General features: G+C 39.7%; 1 protein-coding gene across 4 annotated transcripts in view; it reads left to right on the top strand.

The window, feature by feature from the left end:
- LOC145502521 (uncharacterized) overlaps positions 1 to 21,371 on the top strand; it is a 94,581-nt gene that overhangs the window by 24,311 nt on the left and 48,899 nt on the right. For 2 of the 4 annotated variants that reach the window (XM_081481833.1, XM_081481832.1), the window contains 3 exons: positions 8,738 to 8,812; positions 10,218 to 10,289; positions 12,841 to 17,337. In XM_081481833.1, the coding sequence (XP_081337959.1) occupies positions 15,259 to 17,337 (2,079 nt within the window). In that variant the 5' untranslated portion in view covers positions 8,738 to 8,812; positions 10,218 to 10,289; positions 12,841 to 15,258. Of the gene's footprint in view, positions 1 to 8,737; positions 8,813 to 10,217; positions 10,290 to 12,840; positions 17,338 to 21,371 lie in introns of those variants that run through there. The other 2 variants (XM_081481834.1, XM_081481835.1) reach the window with 2 other exon arrangements.

Here is a 21,371-nt window from a genome sequence, read left to right as displayed (position 1 = left end):
TTTGAAGAAAAAATTATTGTTACTTTTGTATTCGATTTCCTAAATAGATTGATTCCTTGAGAATTATCCTGATAATATAGCATTCAAATTGTTTTGCCTAAATAAAGATATTGACTATTTAAATGAAGTAACACTTCTTTTCAGTTTTATTAGCAGAACACAACTAATCTTGTACTAACGATTGTTACCTTATTGTTTCTGCTGCGAAACGAACGAGAGTTTTACATCTCAGGGCAATGAAATGTAACATCGTTTACCTTATCACGTTGGTAACGAAAGAAGTAAGGCAGTCACGCAAATGTCAGTCACATACTCACACTCATTTCACAAAATACAAATCTGTAAATTGCAAAACGGGGCACTTCTGACCTCTTGGCTCAAACTCGTTATTCAAAAATCATCACTGCATCGATTTTCATCTTCGAAAAGTGTTAAAGAATCAGAAGAAATAAGTTACATATCATTAGAGTCTTCTAAGAGCTTGTTTCGCAAAATACAGTGAAGGTTTATTTGTTTCGTTTCGCAAAATACAGTAAGCGTTCTCAAATAACAGGAAATTAACTTTTAACACATCTGGACAAAGTTGTTGACAAATGATCCCACTTTACACAAGGCTTTGACTGATTATCCCATAATTCCAAATATTTCTCAAAACTAAGTTGCAAGGAGATGTAGGGCTAAAAGTGTTAAGAGTCATAATCACTGACAAGACAAGCATAACTGGCACTTGACAACCTATCAAATGAGACAAGACACCTGGAATATGACTTATGTGGTTTTCTTTAGTTTTACAATATTGCTACAAGACTGGTTGAGTTATTTTTTTGTAAAAAAAATACCTCTTAGTCGGCACGTCGGGTATGTTATGGACAGGTCAATGGGTGAGTGAGTGAGTGAGTGAGTGAGAGATGTATGTATGTCACACCAATCAGATTGGATCTACTATGAACAGCCAATCAAATTTCTTGTTGTAAAGGTAAATGGTATGTGAGAAACACAAGGTATCTGTAAACACAAGGACTTTGGTGGTTGAAAAATAAAGAGTGACATGTATGTTGCCGGTTTGTGATTTTTAGTCCGGTTTGGAGGAGAGTGTGACAGTTACATACATATATTGGGTTGTTTTAGAGTGCATAATTTACAGTGTAATGGTGGTTAGTTATGAACGAGATGAGTCTTGAGTTTTGAAACAGTTCATGAGTTAGAAGTAGACAAATGGCACAAGATATTTTTATTTTTAATTGCAAAGGGTAACTTGATACTTTTGTTTTTCACAAGGAGTTAATTCAATTAGAGGTCATGAATCGTCGGTTCTAGTTCTTAGGACATGTTTTAGAGGAGACGAGACTATTTAGATTTGAAGCATTTCTAACATTTACAATAGTAAGTGCAGGTAACGATTGTTTTGTTCTTATTGCATGCAAATATAACCAGACATTTTTATTTTTTAGTTACAATGGGTAATTTGACACTCTTGTTTTTCACAAGGTAGTAAATTCAATTAGAGCTGGTGAATCGTCACCACTTGTTCCCACAGGATGTTTGCTATTTTTAGTTACAACTGGTAACTCGACACTTTTGTTTTTCATATGGGAGTAAATTCAGTTAGAGCTTACAAGTTATCGGCTATTGTTCCCAGGATATTAAACAAAAAAGAAGCTTTCATTTCTAGAGTGTTTTTACATCTCTGCAGTAGCAGTTTAAGAGTTCTATTTGATGACATTCATTTTAGTCCGATACTTTAAAGGTAAAAAGTATGAAAACTGTTCAAATGTTCTTTGAAGACTGCGTGGCGTCAAGTTAAAGTGCATTTAATTAAATCAGACTTTCAACGTGTCAGAGAGGTTTTTTTCTTTCTTTCTATTTTTGAGTTATTTTTTTACAAAAAAATACCTCTTAGTCGGCGCGTCGAGTATGTTACGGGTCAATGGGTGAGTGAGTGAGTGAGTGAGAGATGTATGTATGTCACACCAATCAGATTGGATCTACTATAAACAGCCATTTTCCATGGGGTTAGGCTGAGGATTTTAGTTAAATGAACGAGATGAGCCTTGAGGTTTGAAACAGTTCGTGAGTTCGTAATATGCAAATGCAATGAGATATTTTTATTTTTAGTTAAAGGTAACTTGATACTTTTGTTTTTCACAAGGAGTAAATTCAATTAGAGGTCACGAATCGTCGCTTCTAGTTCTTAGGACATGTTTTAGAGGGGACGAGACTTTAGATTTGAAACAGTTCTAACGTTTACATTAGTAAGTGCGGGTAACGATTGTTTTGTTCTTGTTGCATGTAAATAAAACAAGATAATTTTGTTTTTTAGTTACTAAGTGTAATGTGACACTCTTGTTCACAAGGGAGTAAATTCAATTAGAGCAGACAAATCGTCACCACTCTTTCCCACGAGATGTTTGCTATCTTTAGTAACAAATGGTAACTTAACACTTTTGGTTTTTATACAGGAGTAAATTCAATTAGAGCTGACAAGTTATCGGCTATTGTTTCCAGGATATTAAACAAAAAAGCTTTCATTTCTGGACGGTTTTTACGTCTCTGCAGTAGCAGTTTAATAGTTTTATTTGATGACTTTCATTTCAGTTCGATATTTTTTAAGGTAAAAAGTATGAAAACTGTTCAAATGTTCTTTGAAGACTGCGCGGCACCAAGTTAAAGTGCAATTTAATTAAATCAGACTTTCAACGTGTCAGAGGTTTTTTTCTCTTTCTTTTTATTTTCAGTAAAGTTGTGTTGTGTTGTGTTGTGTGAAAAGGTAAACTTACGTCTCATATAAAATGCGAAAAAGTCCCTAAATTAACTTGAGTATTTTTTAGCAAAAATTCCTCTTGGGGGTTGGAAGGGTTATGTGATCGGTGAGTGAGGGAGTTATGCATGTGCGCATGTCACACCGGGTTGTATCAAAGAACGAATCAAATTGCCTGTTAGAAAATAAGATGGTATCTACATTAATCTGGAGACATGTCAGATTACTGTAGTTTGTTCAGTCAAACATTTTAGGGCTTACTATTTAGCTATCTTACCATGACCGATGTAACATCGCAACCAAAGAAAAAATGTCAAATTAACCAAATCATTACTGTACCATGAATGCTCCTATCTCCGACACTTCACACAAAAAAATAACTCTTGCATGCCTTGCGTGCCTATGTTTTTACTTCTAGGCGCAATGAACATCTTGCTTTTCCTTACATATTTATAAACCAGTGGACTTGTGACGAGAAAAGAGAAAAATAGTACACTCAGAGACAATATCTAGATGTGATTCCAAATTCTCAAAATTAACATGCTGGAAATAGTATGGCTTTCTGTTTTAAAGCATTTAGACTGGTAAGACACATATAACTGGCTCTTGACAGCTTGTCAAATGAGATGAGACAACTGGAATATGTCTGGTTTTCTTCTCAATTACAACGTTGCTACAACACTTGGTTTACTTGGCAAAAAATTGCAGAAACTGCTGTGATAAGTTGGTAAATTTAGAGGGTCATGAATACTTTCGGTTGACATTGACAAAATCAATAGTAATATATAAACAATTAACAGTTAGGCTCAATACCATAGAACTTTGGCTAATTTATACAAAAGTGGGCAAATTGAAACTGATATTAACTAAACAATCACTGTTTACTGTTGACAAAATGACTTGATGAATGATCCCACTTCACACAAGGCTGTGACTACTGACCGGTTGTCTCTTAGAAGTAGAACAAAGTAGAACATTCAGTACTACTTTTCCTTACATGATAAGGAAATTGTAAACCAGACTTGTGATGACAAAAAAGGAAAATAGTACACAAGGGAACATTGTCTGGATGTGATTCCAAATTCTTGGGACTAAAAGTGTTATGATTGACAAGACAAGCAAAACAAGTAAATAAGACTTGTGATGAAAAAAGTAAAATAGTAGACCAGAGGAAATTGTCTGAATCAGTGATTCAAAATTCTCAGATCTAACAGGCGAGAAAATGAGATAAGATACTATCAAATGAGACAAGGCCCGCAATATGACTTATGTGGTTTTCTTTAGATTTACAACATTGCTACAAGACTGGTTTTACTTCTAGGCGCAATGAACATCTTACTTTTCCTTACATATTTCTAAACCAGCGGACTTGTGATGCGAAAAAGGAGAATATTAGACTAAGAGACATTAACTAGGTGTGATTCCAAATCCTCAAAATTAAGATGCTGAGAATAGTATGGCTTTCTGTTTTAAAGCATTTAGACTGGCAAGAAACGTACATGTATAACTGACTCTTGACAGCTTGTCAAATGAGATGAGACAATTGGAATATGTCTGGTTTTCTTCTCAATTACAATGTTGCTACAACACTTGGTTTACTTGGCAAAAAATTGCAAAAAACTGCTGTGATAAGTTGGTAAATTTAGAGGGTCATGAATACTTTCAGCTGACATTGACAAGATCAATAATATTTAAACAATTAACAGTTAAACTCAATACCATAGCACTTAGGCTAATTTATACACAAGGCTGTGACTGCTGACCGTTTGTCTCTTAGGAGTAGAACATACAGTACTACTTTTCCTTACATGATAAAGACATTGTTCCCTTGTTTACTATTTTCCTTTTCTCTCATCGCAAGTCTGGTTTACAATGTCTGGATGTGATTCCAAATTCTCATAATATAGCATGTTAGGAAATGTAGGGCTTTCTGTAAGGAGAATTCACCAACAGATCTTGGGACTAAAAGTGTTATGATTGACAAGACAAGCAGAACAAGTAAATAAAACTTGTGATGAAAAAAGTAAAAATTAATAGTAGACCAGGGGAAATTGTCTTTATCAGTGATTCAAAATTATCAGATCCAGCAGGCAAGGAAAGTTGTGGTTTTTAGTAAGGAGAATTAGCAAACAGATCTTGGGACTAAATGTGTTAAGACTGACAAGACAAGCATAACTGGCACTGAACAGCTTATCAGATAAGACAAGACAACCTGAATATGTGTGGTTTTCTTTAGAATTACAATATAACAATATTGCTACAACAATGCTTGGTTTATTTCAGCTGACCTCAACGAAATCAATCCTTTAAGTTAGACTTGATACTATAGAATTTTAACCAATATGGTAGTAGGCAAATTGAAGCTGACAACAATAAAATAACATTGATAAGTCACTGTTTACTGTTGACACATAGGACAAATAACTTAACTTGACTTTTCTCTTAGGAGTAGAACATTGTCTGAATGTGATTCCAAATTCTCAAAATTAACATGCTGGGAATAGCATTGCTTTCTGTTGGGAGAATTAGCCAACAGATTGTGGGACTTAAAGCATTGAGACTAACAACATGTGTATACCTGATTCTGGACAGCTTGTCAAATGAGACGAAACAACTGGAATAATATTTATGTGTGGTTTTCTTTTCAACTCCAACATTGTGACAACACTTGGTTTAATTGCAGAAACTGCTGCGATAAGTAGGTAAATTTACAGGGTCATGAGCAAACGTTTCGCTTCGCTGCATTCTGGAAACTATGCATAACATTGAAACCTGGCTGGCTCAAGCGATGTAAGTTCATTTAAATACAGCAATTTAATAATTTTGTTCATGTTCAATTAGTGTTAAAAACAAAAATGGAATTGCTATTTCTCGAAGTTCCCGATTCTTAGAACCTACAGTCGTTTCCCTCAACCCAATCCAACATTAATTTTACCCCTGATTTCTTGAACTACCCGAGGTTTGAAACCAATTCTTCTTAATCAGGATTCCAATGTATGAATGGGATGATAGTAAATATCATTACCATTCTCTGTGCTTTGAATTTTTATCATTCAGTATTGAGTATTGAGTATCGTTTTTTATGAGACTTAAAAAAGTTGTAGCAAATTTTATTGATAATCATTTAAGGACGTTATTGGTGGTTTTTGCAAGCTTGTTTATATCTTTTGTTGGTTTTGTTTCAAAAAATCAATAATTATTGATAACTCCCAGCGAATCCTACATGTATTATCAATTTTTCGATATCGTTGACTAAGTTTTATTGATTACTATCGAATATTATTGATTATTGAGTGACTACCCTGGGAAGCATTTTTATACTCCACCAACTTGTCTTACTATCCAGTTGCATCTTTTTTTCAAACAGTGAAAACAAGTTTTTTCTTACATCACTTATTTCTTTTCCATCCAATGGAAACCAGCGGCATACTTTTTGTGTTGTTGTTTTACTGGTAGTAAAGCACAAGCTGGAACGATTAATTGCATGACAGAGGACGTTACTGGTGGCATCAAGTACAGTTTTGTATCAAATTTCATGCCTCAAATTTCACCTGGAATCTGATCACATTACGATTGCTATGATTTCTTTTGAATGCTCTTTTAGAGGGCAGTCCAAGAAAGAGTGTGATGTATCCGGTCAGTTGAGACACCAGACAGCACTAACTATTAAAGACCTGCTCAAAAGACGTTTCTGATCATTTGATTATAAAACCACATTGCTGGTGGAAACTTTGCCTTTATAGAGCTGATTTGTTTGATGAGGCGGGAGAATCCCTTACTATGTATCCCCTTCACAGAGATGAGTTTGGTCTTGGATGACAAAAAAGAAATGACGTGTCTGTTTCTGTTTTAAGTGTTTGCAAAATAAGTTTCACCGTACATTTTGACAAATAGGCAGGCAAAGAAAAGCACTGAAAGTTGCCTCGGTGTCTGACATTTGCAGACTGCAGACCGCAGACTGCAGACCGCAGACCGCAGACCGCAGACTGCAGACTGCAGACTACAGATCCCGGGGAGGGGGTGCTTTGGGAATTTCTGGGTGGGGATGTGCCACTGGGATCCTGGAACCCTTAGCCTATACCAGGGCTAGTTCAGCTGAATTTTGCTACCCTATGCTATAGTAAACTCCCCAAATCCCCCCATCTAACAACACTGTTGAGGCTGATTTGCGTAAATTTAAACTTGCCGATTTGATTTTTTATATTTTTGAGTGGCAATTCCTGGTTTCCTTAGTCTAGTTTTGTGAAAAATTATACCCTTTTCTAGACCCAAACGCTCTGTTTTATATAGCCTATCCTAGAGTAAACTGCTTGAAAACCATACCCTTCACAGCAGCACATACCTATATAGCCCATATAGGGCAGTGCCCCCTGCCCCGGGCTACAGATTACAGACTGCATACAGTAGACCTCAGACCATAGATTACAAGATGCTGACTTAAGACCGCTGGTCGCAAATCTTGACGACCGCAGAGCTTAATCCGACACAAATCCTTGTCGTATTGAAATTATGACTCTTTGGCCACAGTCTGCAGTCTGCAGTCTGCAAATGTCAGACACCGAAGTTACCTTTGGGTTTACCTACCTGCAATCCTTACAAAACAACCGAGTTAAATGTATTTTGGAATTATCAGTTGAAACTCAAATAGAAATACACTGTAATAGGTTGTCGTAGACAGTTTTCTAGTCTAGCAAGATTCAGCCATATGAGTTTATCCAAGCCAAATAATTATTGTATATTGAATTGTTGCCCAATTTTCTCATAGTTAAGTATAGTTCCAATCAAACGATTCCCTTGTCAAACAGCGCATGATACATAGTCAATGATATTATGGTTCAAAATCACGCTCCCATTTGACCGCAAAACTATCATCCACTATCGCTGACTATGGAAACCGTCATCAATTATCATTCACTTTGAACTCGTTCAAATGCTGTAAAAGAGTCTCTAAAAGTTCTATCCTATTTGACCTCGAGAATGATCGTAAACTTGCCGTAAACAAAGATAAGTGAATTTATTCAAAATGACGTGAACATTGTCAATAGCTTTTCTCGCTTTTTGATTGGCTACTTAGAAAAGTTCGTGAAATCTTGTTGGCTAAAAAGTTGACAGTTTGACAGCTGAAAATTGAACTTGAAAGCTTGCATAAATTAAAATTTTATCCATCTGTACTCCTATTGATGATAAAAATGAGCCAATCAGCATACAAGAAATTAGACAGTTATTGTAAAATGTTTCCCCTCAAATCCGGGTAGGCTCACATTTTCACAACATGACTAAGCAGAGCTGAAATTGTGGAAAACCTTGAAATTGGTAAAAAAAAGAGTTCATATCCGGGGGCACTCCCATATGTGGATATGATATGAATCTGAATAGAGTTGAACTGAGCACTCCAACCTTGTCCCCAGAGTCTTCTCCTCGACGAGTATAAAAGGATGGATGCTCTCTTAATTAGTTCTGCGCAAACAGCTTCTTTAATAACTGTGGTTAAGTTACTAAACCTTGGTAAGCAGTGACTCTAGTAAACATCTCTCGTGAAAACGCAGCAATAATCAACACTTGACTAGTATTGAGCCAATGTTTGTCTTATATTAAACCAACACCTCTGGATGTCCAACTGATTCATAAAAATTCCTAAAAAACTTGGCCACTTTGCCACTGACACTTAAAGGATGTTAAACAAACACTAGACCTATAATCAGCTGACACGACTTATATATGACACACGCTATTCTGAATGATAAAACACCAGCACTTGACTGGCATTCTACCATCAGATACCACCACCACCAACACTGTCTTGATGATCATTCATTTGACACTTGACAAATAACATGCCTCACAGTTCTCCTAAAGTCTTGAGGGACGTCATTGACATAGCAGTGATATTTTACCCCTGCTTCAGAGATATAACTATTTCAAATTTAACATGTAAACTTCCTCCATTTTTACTTAAAATCCTGTAAACTTTTTTTTAAGGTAGAATTGCTGAGTAGGCAAGGCTCAGAGCTTGAACAAGGGACAATATTGACTGAATGATATAAAGACCACCAGGTGAGTAAGTTTACCAGCTTTGGATAATATTTTGTTACAATGCCTAGATCACGTTTACCATGCATTAAGTGTTGTTTTGTGTGTTGGTTGATAGGTAGTCAATATATCAGTATATTAATTATTTTAGTAGCAATACATGTGTATAGTTGATTGTTGCATGACCGATATACCAGCAACACTTGACAGATATTAACCGACACTTAACGAATAGACTACTTGGGCTTGACCAATTTTGGAGAAACACTTGATTAATAAACTACCAACAGTTGACTGATCCAGATTCAACTCTTGACTGATATACCAGCAGCCCTTGACCCACATCAAATAAACGCTTAACCAATAGACTACTTACACTTGACCAATTTTCAAGCAACACTTGATTGATATACTAACAACACTTGACTGATATAGCAGCAAGTTTTGACTACATGTAATTTACCACTTAAAGGGACACAGTCAGCTGGTGTACATGTGCATTAGATACCATTTCATAGCTAATTTACATATCACGGAGACACGATCCATACTGTTTTTAACCAAACATGATAAAAATATTATCATGGGATGAGCAAAAGAACACTCAAAAGCAGGTTTTTGAGTGAACAATTGAAAATCAAGCAAAACACTACGAAGAATGAAGTGGATCTCTAGATGTACATGTACTTTGATTTCAGGTTGAGGTGAACTTTTTTCAAAGTGAGAAAACTAGTGTCCAGGTCAGAGACTGTGTCCCTTTAAGGATATTCAAAGACACTTGACTTATATAGTTCACACACTTGACTAATATATCAGTGACACTTGAGGGGCATTCAACTGGAAGTTGAAAGATAGTGACCACTAACACTTGTTCAACATTCATTTAACCCCTTAGTCATTTATATAGCACTTACGGAGGTTTGACCAGTAAGCAGCTGACACTTAGTGATATACCACAGTGGCGGATCTAGGGGAAGGGCCCCCCTTATTTTGGGTAAAAAAGAAGAAATCACAGAAGGAAGAAAAGCAGGCAGGGCAAGCAAAACAAAATCGCCCCCCCCCCCCCTTAGCTTAAGGTCTGGATTTCCCACTGACTGTACCACCATCATTTGAGTGGTATTCCACCAAATACTTGACCAATGTGCATGTACCATTGACACTGAACCACTGTTCCACTGACACTTGAACACTGAAACAATTGACCTGTATATAAATGACACTTGACAGATATATTAGAAACAGCTGACTACTTTTATACAAACAAAAAAGCTAACATGCCTCACGGTCTGCCAATGAAAATCAAAAGTCTTGAGGGGCTTGATTGATATACCAGTGACATTTGACCCCATCTTCAGAGACATAACTATTTCAAACTCAAAATATAAACCTCTGCTCAATTTTTACTGAAAATCCTGGTGATATTTCACAGGTAGAATAGGTGAGTGGATGAGGCACAACATGAACAAGGGTAAAGATGAACTGAATGATTTAAGACAGACAGGTGAGTAAGAGTACATGTACCAGCTTTGGAAATTTGTTAAATGTACGATGCTTGGATCACGCATACCATGGCTAGTGTTTTTCAGTGTGTTGGTTGATAATCAGTCCATATATCAGTCAATTTGTTAGCTGGTCAAGTATCTCTCAAAAGGTAGTTGATTTAGACTGATACAGTTGTTAGTTTAATACCTCTCTGAGACTTAGTCCATACATGAGGGATATAACCCTTGACAGTTGAGTGAGATACCACTGACACTTGACTGATATTAAAACAACACTTAAACACTGTGCAACCAACTCTATGTTGACTGACTTTTGAGTGATTCACTGACACTTGACAGATATACACTGTACCACCAATATTAAAGTGCCACTAACCCCAAATTTTTTTTCCATCTAGTAGTTTCCCTGATTATTTCAGCAAAAAATTATCTCGATTGGTAAAATCCCTGCGTTTCTACAGGTGTTTAAACATATAATTTCTATGTTCATGACCGCACAAAGTGGGATTTGGGTCGGGCTACTAGTGACGTCACTTCGGGAACTGGGCTAAAACACTTGAGAGACTTCTGACTGAGCTGCGGGGGCTGTGAAAACATTTTCAGGTTATTTGTGATTAATATTTTATCAAAACTGGACAAGAACTTTAAGTGAAAGAACTGCATCATTTAGCATTACAATTTGGAGTCTAGCTACGATTTGGACAGCTGCAATGTACATATTTTTTTCCATTTCAAAGGGCAGGTGGCCAGTCGAGATCGCCGCGTTGTATAATTATATTTAGGCCAGGATCGACAATTTGCCGGTCCATTTGGGTTATAAAGGTACAGATAATGACTGAAGAGTTAGCTTACAGCTCTTAAAGAGTTGCAAAGATGTCAATGAACACGAAGAGTTGGTAATTTGACTTAATGGAATGTGTAAATTTTGGAGTGTCAAAACATTTTTACATTCAAACATTGATTTCCCGCGAAATACAAGTTAAAATGCGATTTGGTCGTACTTCACTCCTGCCTACTTCTCTAGATCAATGATTGAAAATAGTTTTACCATAAGAGATAAGCAGAGATGTCGGCAAACAATATTCGACGGTAAGGTAACTTCTTCGCTTCGTTATTGTCGACCGACCGTAGTATATGCATTAAGTCAAATACTGTGTACGAACACAAGCTACACAAATTTGCATATTTTGATTCGTACTAGAAATCATCAAAAACCCGTCGACAAGATCTTGAAAAGAGGTGCAGTATACTATCTGTTGGATGAATACATTTCTACTTCACTGTTATTTTGAATGAAATGTCCATTTTACTCACGCTAATAACCTGGGAGTCCTCGACTTATTAGTTTGCGTTTTGGTTGACTGACAAGCACATTCTTCTTTCAGCACAACAATCTCCATCGGTAGCTATAGAGTTGAATCTTAATCGTTTGTTTCACTTTCCTCATATATTTATAGATGCTTGATCATTCTAAGTTTGTAATTTAGATATATTTCGTTCCTCATAGACGAAGCTCAATGAGCAAAACAATTCTGTATTCGGAATGGCCATAGTAGAGAAACACAGCCGGATTACAGGCGACCTCCGGCGTGCGTGTGTTTTTATTAAAATCCACAAATACATGGCTAGTTCACCAGTTTGAAGCCTCCACAATCTTCTTTACGTCGTTGGAGAACGTAGGTTTCATTTACTATTTGTTTAGACAGGTCTCTACCTCGAGTACAAAAAACACGATGTGTTTAATTTACCGTGTAATTTCCTCACCTATAATTTCGTCTGCGACTCGGAGGATCATTTGCTCGAAATAATCAGATGGCTTCCAGCTTATCCCAAATTCATCTAATGCAGTACCTTGACAATTTCAAGCTTTCCGCTAGAGATAGAGAAGAATATACAGGCCATGAAAATCTCTAGGTTTTTACAGTAGCGGTGAACTCGAGATCGAAGAAATCCTCAATGGCTCCCCGGCTTTAGCTTCACACAGATCAGCCCACTTCTTTGGTCTTTTTCTCATTTAAATTTCTGGTAGAGTTTCATCTAGATAGAGGTATTGAATGGGGAGGAATACTCTATTCTACACATCCTGTATTGCTACATATCTTCTTTGTATTCTGCCACAATTTTGACAGACTATCGCATGTTCACATACATTCTTCTCAAAAACAAAATATTGTTATTCCCGAAGTGAAGTCAGAAGCCAACTAGTCCCATTCTCTGCTATTCCTTGATCGTGAGCATAGAAAAGAGCAAATTTACAAACTTTAAAAATTCATAGAAAATTAACGAAAATACCTACAATGATAATTTTTTCGCAGTGGTGATCAGGAGAAAAAGGAAATTTATATTAGTGAAAAAAACTTTTTGGGGTTAGTGGCACTTTAAAGTCACATTCAATATACACTTGAGTGATATGAGCACCAACACAGCAGTCACCTGACCAATTTGACTGGTATTTAACTGGCACTGGGACATTGCCTCAGTCGTAGCTCTTTCAAATTTAAAATGTAGATTTTTTCTGTTTTCACTGAAAATGCATCTACTTTTTTTCAGGTAGAATAGCTGAGTGGACAAGACACAACACAAACAAGGGAAAAGATGAACCGAATGATTTAGATGACAGGCAGGTGAGTAAGAGCAGCAGCTTTGGATATTTGTGCCTGGATTATGTTTACCATGGGTAGTGTTGTTCTGTGTGTTGGTTGTGTTGATTGATAGTTGGTCAATATATCAGTCAATAGACTGATAGCTGGTTGACCATCTCTCAAAAGGCAGTTGATATAGACTGATAATATTATGTCATTAGTTCTTAAATACCTCACTGAGACTTCACCCATACTTGAGCAATATACCCCTGACAGTTAAGTGAGATACTGCTGACATGTGACTGATATTCAACTGACACTTAAATGATATTGATATGCCACTTACACTGGGTCAGCTGACTCAACTGATATACCACAGACACTTGACAGATATAGAGTGTACCACCAACACTTAAGTCATATTCAATTGACACTTGAGTGATATAGCACCAGCAGTCTGACCAATTTGACTGATGTATCACAGACACTTAACATGATTGGTATTCTACTGGGACTTGAGTGATATTCATCTGACACTTGGCTGGTATTTAATTTGTGACCTTTCATGCAAAAACGTGCATTAACAACTTTCCATTACATGAGTGAAACGAATGGCCATCGAACAGGTTACAAACAGGTAGCCTAGCCGTTCAAACGGCTCAGGAAAAATTGCGAACAGGCAGCCCAACTGTTTGAACAGCTCAGGAAAAATTGCAAACGGGTAGCCTAACAATTCGAACAACTCAGGAAAAATTGCAAACGGGTAGCCTAACCATTCCAATGGCTCGTAAAACATTCCGAACAGGTAACAAAACCGTTGGAACGGCTCATAAATAATTTCGAACAGGTGATCTAACCGTTCAAACGGCTCACGAAATGTGCGAACGAGCAGTCACGAATGGCTTATAAACTTGATGATTATAATTCGTTTTTTTTATTTCGAATTGTGCCATGCCGCTACACATCTCACTTAAAATAATTGCAAACGGATGGCTCTTAATCGTTGAAACTGCTCCTGTTACTACTTTATTTAACCACTGAAAGCTAAAGAAAGTAACTTTAAAATGCAGAGAACATTCATAACTGAGTTTTCTGAAACGGAACTCGAAAGAAAATCAACAGTGAATGCAAACTTGTTAAGTATTTGCGGTGATGTTTTTTCTAGCTTTTTTACAAAACAAATACCCAACTTTCTGTTTCTAACAGTTCCTGGTACATTTTCAAATTGTATACTATGCTAACCCTTACTTTTGATTACGACTCAAACGCATTGCCGTCAGTTCAGTTCAGTTGCGTGTCACTACACCAATCTCGATAAATTTGCCTACAAGTTACACAACAGTGACAGGTAACGCAACACCAGCCAATCGCATCAATCACTTTGACAGTAAGACGTGTTGTCATAACTACTCTCTCGCAGCAACTATTCTTTACAGTGAAAACCTTCATCATGGCTGAATGCGATCTACTTGACCTGCTCAAAAGCGAGGAAATCATAGCTAAAGTGACAAAGTTTCTACAAGAAGGATGCGGGTGCTCTCATGGCACAAAAGGTGGCCAGTGTTGTGAGCAGTTTTGGAAGGAAGCTGTTCTTTCCAACTTAAACAGTTGCCTGGAACTGTCACTCAGAGAACTCGATCTTGTTATGACTGGTATTCTACTGGTACTTGAGTGATATTTAACTGACACTTGACCAATATTCAACTTTGACTCACTTGACTAAATCTCCACCTAACCTTCACTGATATTCAACTAACTCTTGACTGATATCAACCAACATTTGTTTGATATTCAGCTGACACTTGACTGGTTCGCCACTTATTTATCCTTGAGTTATATTCAACTGACTCTTATGACTGATGATCAACTGACTCTTCACTAGTTCGTCACTTACCCTTGACTGATATTCACCTGACCCATGACAGATATTCAACTGACCCATGACTGATGTTCAACTGACCCATGACTGAACATTATTAATATTAATATTATTATTAACACACATATATAGTGAGGGTTCTGGCACAGCACTCACGCAACACAGTGCAAGCGTAACACAACTCCTCATCTGAAGATTCGGAGTTGTGTTACACTTCCACTGTGTTGCGTTCGCTTGTGACCAGAACCCTCACTATATATGTGTGTGCATGCTGTGCCGGAACTGCGTGTGTGTGCTGTGCCAGAACTGCGTGTGTGTGCTGTGCCAGAACTGCGGTGTGAGTGCTGTGCCAGAAAAGTGTGCGTGCGTAACGCAACAGCACAGCAGTAAATTGGGCAAAATAGAGGGTCCAGCGAAGCTGCAACGTGCATAATCAATATGCGCAGATGTGCCCTTCACTAGTTTATACAAAAATGTGCCAGAATTTTTTTCCTATTGGAGAAATGCATGCACAGTGTATACTACGCCATCATGGCTGCTGCAAGATATTGGTCCGATGTTCTGCAAATGTTCTACGGCCCAATACCGAGGGAGGAAAAAACAAACCTTCCCAAGCCGTTAAAACCCGTTTTAACCGCACTATACGACAGGTTCCAAATATCCCAAAACGATTTCCAAGAATGGCTCCGTGTGTGGAGAATGGCTGTATCCGAAAGGAATCCAAACAATAAAGATCTTTTGAAGTTCGTGAGAGAAAACAAAGAAAAGATCACCGATTTGGTAGGACAAGAAACACAAAGGCTAAACAGCGTAAAAGTGAGTTTCGGGTTACAAGTAAAGTTCTCAATAGAAAGAAACGGTGAAACGCAATTCATGGAGCATTATTTCAAAGACGATGAACCGCACGTTTTCAAAAAGAATGATGAGGACCTGATAAAACAAAAATTCGATGAATTCATTGAAAATGCAAAAGGAGAAATAGAACACTGGTCCGAGATGGGATCGGGATGGGCAGTTGAAAGGATACAGATCGCGTACGTGAATGTTGCTCGCTATCAGCCACTTCGTAGAGGGACCTATTTGCCTCTTCCAGCCAAACTGGCAAAAAAGAAAGCAATAATCAACGTGAAAAACAGTGATAACGAATTTTTGAAGCATGCACTCAGAGCCGCTTTATTCCCTCCAAAAGATGGAAAGAACCCGCAAAGACCAAGCAAATATCCGGTTAACGACGGTATCAACTACGCAGGCATCGATTTCCCCACACCGGTAAAACAGATAGAGAAGCTCGAGGCCCAAAACCCAAAACTCACAATAAACATATTTGGCTGGGAAAACGATTGTGTGATCGTGCACCGGATAAGCAAAAAAGAATCGAATGTGCCGCGGATAAACCTGATGTTAATCGAGTCATGGAAAACTCAGCACTATTGTTACATAAAAAGAGAAAGCGCTTTGCTTTTCGATCAGAGCAAGAACAGAAATGCAAAGCACTTTTGTATGATGTGCTCAACCGGTTTCTCAAGAGCAGACTTGCTCGTGAGTCACAAAAAATATTGCAACGGAGTGAACGGTGTGCCGACAAGGATTGAGATGCCAGAAGAGGGGGAAGACATCCTTTCCTTCCAAAACTTCAAAAAACAGATGAAGATGCCTTTCATTATTTACGCGGACTTTAAGGCAATTATCAGAAAGATTCTGGGCTGTGAGCGTGAGAGAATGCAAACAAGCTACACAGAGAAGACCGAAAGGCACGAGGCATGCGGTTACTCTTACCTTGTTGTGAGAAGCGATGGTAAAGTGGTAGGTTCGAACACGTACAGGGGTGAAAACGCGGTGGGGGAGTTTTTAAGTGACGTTATGCAGGAAGAGGAGAAAATAAGAGAGAATTTGGCCACACCAAAGCCAATTGATACGACGTGGAAGGACTCGGAAAAATTCAAAAACACAAACGACTGCCACGTTTGTAAAAAAAGTTTGATAAAAGACGAATTCTTAGACTCAATGCCCATCTGGGACCACGACACAGGGAGCTATTGTGGCCAAAGTCACAAAGGTTGTTATTACGTGGCGCTCAAAAAAATAAAATTTGTTGGGCCAAAAAGAGAAAGAAAAGAAAAAGACAAAATTGACGAATGGATTGCAAAAAATCAGGAAACATGTTTGTTCTGCGCAGAACCTTTGATTAAGAAAAACTTCAGAGACGCGGTAAAGGACCATTGCCACATAACGGGCAGGTACCACGGAGCCGCGCACAGTGAATGTAACAAGAAATTGCGAATTAACCCCAAGACAGACCCAATACCAGTCGTATTCCACAACCTGAGGGGCTACGACGTGCACCACTTGATGCAAGTGATGTCAAAGCTGGAGAAAGAGGTGAAATGCGTCGCCAACAACATGGAAAAATACATCACGTTTTCGGTCGGAAGTCTGTGTTTCATCGACAGCTTGAACTTTTTGCAAGGAAGCCTTGATTCACTTGTAAGAGCGACACCGAAGGAGGCATTGAAAATAACATCAACAATTACGAAGGGATCTACCCTTACGAGTACATGGACTCAAGGGAAAGATTTAGCGAGATGAGGCTTCCTGACAAAGAGAAGGTTTACAGCAAGTTGAACAACGACCACATAACAGACGAAGAGTACGCACACGCACAGGCTGTCTGGGAGTATTTTGAATGCAAAACGCTGGGCGATTACCACGATCTTTACATGAAAACGGACGTCGCGCTGCTGGCAGATGTTTTTGAGAACTTCCGAAACCTGTGCCTTGAGCAGTACGGGTTGGATCCGGCGCATTATTACATGTCAGAGGGCCTCTCATGGGACGCACTCCTGAAAAAGACGGAGGTCGAACTTGAGCTCTTCAGACTATGAAATGCATCTCTTCGTGGAAAGGGGAATGCGGGGCGGAATCTCCATGGTGAGCAAGAGATTCGCCAAGGCGAACAACCCACAAGTAACGGGCTACGACCCCAGCAAGCCCAAAAAATACCTCCTCTATCTCGACGCAAACAATCTTTAGGGATGGGCGATGAGTTTGCCTCTCCCGATAAGAGGTTTCAAGTGGAAATGCGACATGCCCACAGAGGAGGGTATTCTTAATATGAAAGAAAACGCGAAGAAGGGGTGCATTCTCGAGGTCGATCTCGAATACCCACAAGAACTTCACGAGGAGCACAATAGCTATCCCCTGGCGCCGGAGAAAAAGGTCGTAAAAAAGGAGTGGATGTCAGATGAAAGACCTGGATCTGAAACCCCCGGACAGCAAGAAGCTGCTGCTAACTCTTCATGACAAAAAGAACTATGTCGTGCATTACAGGAACTTGCAGTTTTATCTGAAGCAGGGCATAAAACTGAAGTGTGTGCACAGGGTGCTGGAGTTCGAACAAGAATGCTGGATGGAGCCGTACATCCGGATGAACACAGAGTTCAGGAAGAAAGTGAAGAGCGACTTTGAAAAGAACTTTTACAAACTCATGAACAACTCTGTTTTCAGCAAAACCATGGAAAACCTGCGTAACCGCATTGACATAAAAATAGTGCGCAGCAACGAGACGGACAAAATTAGGCAATTGATCGCCAGCCCTTTGTACTCAAGGCATGTTTTATTTTCAAACGACATGGCAGGAATCGACATGCGAAAAAGCAAGCTGCTTCTCAACAAGCCTGTCTACACGGGGATGACGATCCTTGACAACAGCAAGTTCCTGATGTACGACTTCTTTTACAACGAGCTTAAAGAAAAGTACGGCTCGAAGTGCGAGCTCTTGTACATGGACACCGACAGCCTTTTGATTCTGATCGAAACAGAAGACGTCTACGAAGACATGAAAAACAACATGGACCTTTACGACACGAGCGACTACCCGAAGGAGCATCCTCTCCACTCAAACACGAACAAAAAGGTCTTGGGCAAAATGAAAGACGAGTGCGCCGGAACCCCCATCGCAGAGTACGTTGGTCTGAGACCGAAAATGTACTCCATCTTGAAGGCGGACCAAAAAAATATCAAAAAAGCGAAGGGCGTGAAAAAGAACGTTGTCAAGAAAAAAATAACACATGAACAGTACAAGGAAACGCTTTTCGGTGCGAAGCAGCAATGGCATCGAATGAACATTCTTTGAAGCGAGGGACACAAGATCTACAGCATGCATCTTAACAAAATTTCGCTTTCGCCATTTGATTCAAAGCGATGGATAGATGACGATGGTATCCATACAAAAGCTTGCAGGTACACCTGCATGGATATATTGTCAACATTTACGGATGATGAACTTAGAGGGTTGGAAGCCGAAGTTTCAAAGTTTCTCTGGGGGTAACTGTGTGTTCAGAGGAACAACAAGCAGCTCTTCACGGACGAAGCCACGCTTGGGACCGTCGCGCAGATGATAGAGAACGGGTTGATCCGGTTTAGAAAAAGATCTTTCAATGCCGAAAACTTTCAAAGACCAGATTGGATCCGTGGCCCTTTTCACGCCCCCTTCAAGCTCGCCGGGCTGGTAGAAATAACGAACTTGGACAAGAGGGGGGAGTATTTTCTCGCATTTTTTGACAGGCCTCGTGTAAGGTGTCGACGGCCTTGCATAAACAGATTTTTCTTTGATGGCGAAGGTGGGTTTCTTGCCGATAAGGCTTGTGACTTCGTTGTTCAAAGCCAAAACAACTTCAGGAAGTCTTTTCACCCAGGCGGTGGACCGCTTGCCCTCAGGGAGTAGCATCTCTACGACGTACTCGTGGCTGAACAAGCGCTCCGCCAGGGTGCGGTTGAAACGTTCCACAATGGCCTGGTCGCGGTGAACGTCAACGCGCCTGCGCCGGATTAAGGTTTTGTGCTTGTCCATCTCTTGTGACAAGGCCCATGAATTCGCGTCCCGGGTCAACCTGCATCATTTCAGGCCATTCGAGAGGCAAGCACTTGTAAATCTTCTGAAAGGCCAAGGCGACCTCATCAGAATTTTTCGAAGTCAGGGGTTCGGCCTCTTTGTAGCGGCTGGCAACGTCGACAACGGTCAGCGCGTATTTGAAAATTTTGCAACCGCGAGGGAGCTTGTCATGCGGCAGAAAAGGAAGGTCTGCCTGATGGACCTTGTTGGGCGTTGGAACGACAAATTTCGGCTGAGGAATTCGCTTCGTCACGGGGACGAATATCTGCCAGAGCGCTTGCCTCATCAGCCACTTTTTTGCGGTTTCTTCAGGTACCTTGGCGGCCTCGGCTAATTTTTTGATCACAGCGATTCCTTTCCAGTAGCCCCCGGGGCCCTAGTTAATCTTCGAGAGTTTGGCGTCCATATAAGTAAGGTGTAAAAAAGTTTAAAGAAACCAGAAGGCCGTGTAGCCCAGAGCGAGAACGCCGGCTCCCACGAAGTGCAGCTTTGTTGTCCCCGCCAAGCACCCTCGCCAGATGATTGCCACCGATGAAAGCCGTGGCATTCAACACAGCCCCGCCAATCATGATCGCGATGCTCACCATTGTATATGTTGCGAAATCTATTTTTAATTGTTCTCGTATGGCAGCGGCGGGGGTTCGTAGGGAGGAGGTGAAGGGCATTTCTCCGGTAATGGGGATTCCTCAGTATCAAGATCCTCAAAATCGGAGTCTTGACACTCAGAATCAGAGTCTTGATGGGTGGTGATCTTAACCACCCAAACAAAATCAATGGCTTCACAGGCATAATAGAGCATACTGTATCCAAAAAACAACAGCGCAGCCATTGTGAAGGCTTTGATGGGCAAATAAGAGCGCGACATTGCACTATAATGATGTTTTTTTTCTAAACGCTGTTGGGGAGGATTTTCTGGTCCTCGAGGTACTTTTTGAGCGCAATGCTGCCAGCCATGACGACGGTGAACTTCACGTAATTCATTGGGCTGCTGCTGGGATTAGGAGTGAAATCCTGTTTCACAACCTTTTTCACGACCCAGCCAATGCCAGCAGCTAATCCCGTGAGAGTTGCGGCGTCAATGATGGTATTGACAAGCTTGTTGTCGGACATGGTGCATTCGATATAAGAAAAGAACGAAAGTTTAAAACAAAATTAATCTGTCTTTTCCGCTTCGTCTTCTTCTCTTTGTATTCATTCTAGTCTTCTTACTTTTTCCTGTATTTCTCTTTCTTCTGCGCCCTTATCGGCAAACATTTCGTTGTAAAGCTGCATCATCTTTTTCAAAGCATTTCTGGTAACCACGAACCAAAACATCCCAATTCCGCCCATTGCAGCTGAAGAGATGAGAAACTCTGTAAAGGATGGCTTCGACATTGTGGATATACATTGCACGCAAATGTCCAAAGCATTTTTCTTAATCCTCTTGGCCATGTCGCGCGAGCAGGTTCTGGCTCGACACTCGCAGGCTCAGGTGCGGGCTCCGGCGTTTTGAATTTGATGAACACGGACTTGGCCATTGCCTTGAGCTCTTCACGTGTGTAATAGGACACGAGTAAGGAAGTGCCCATGCCGCCAATAGTGATCCATTGGTTGGTGCTGAGCCAGCCGCTCTTTTTTTTGGGCTTTCACCTTCTGTTCTCGGGGCTGGCTCGGGGGCTGGCTCAGGGGCCTATGTGGCGGCTTTCGCTTCCTTTCCCGTGTGAGAAGCCTCGGCCGCTTTCTTCGGTTC

The sequence above is a fragment of the Orbicella franksi genome, chromosome 11 (genome assembly GCF_964199315.1).
Source record: "Orbicella franksi chromosome 11, jaOrbFran1.1, whole genome shotgun sequence".
Taxonomy (NCBI): domain Eukaryota; kingdom Metazoa; phylum Cnidaria; class Anthozoa; order Scleractinia; family Merulinidae; genus Orbicella; species Orbicella franksi.
This window is presented reverse-complemented; position numbering and strand designations above follow the sequence as displayed.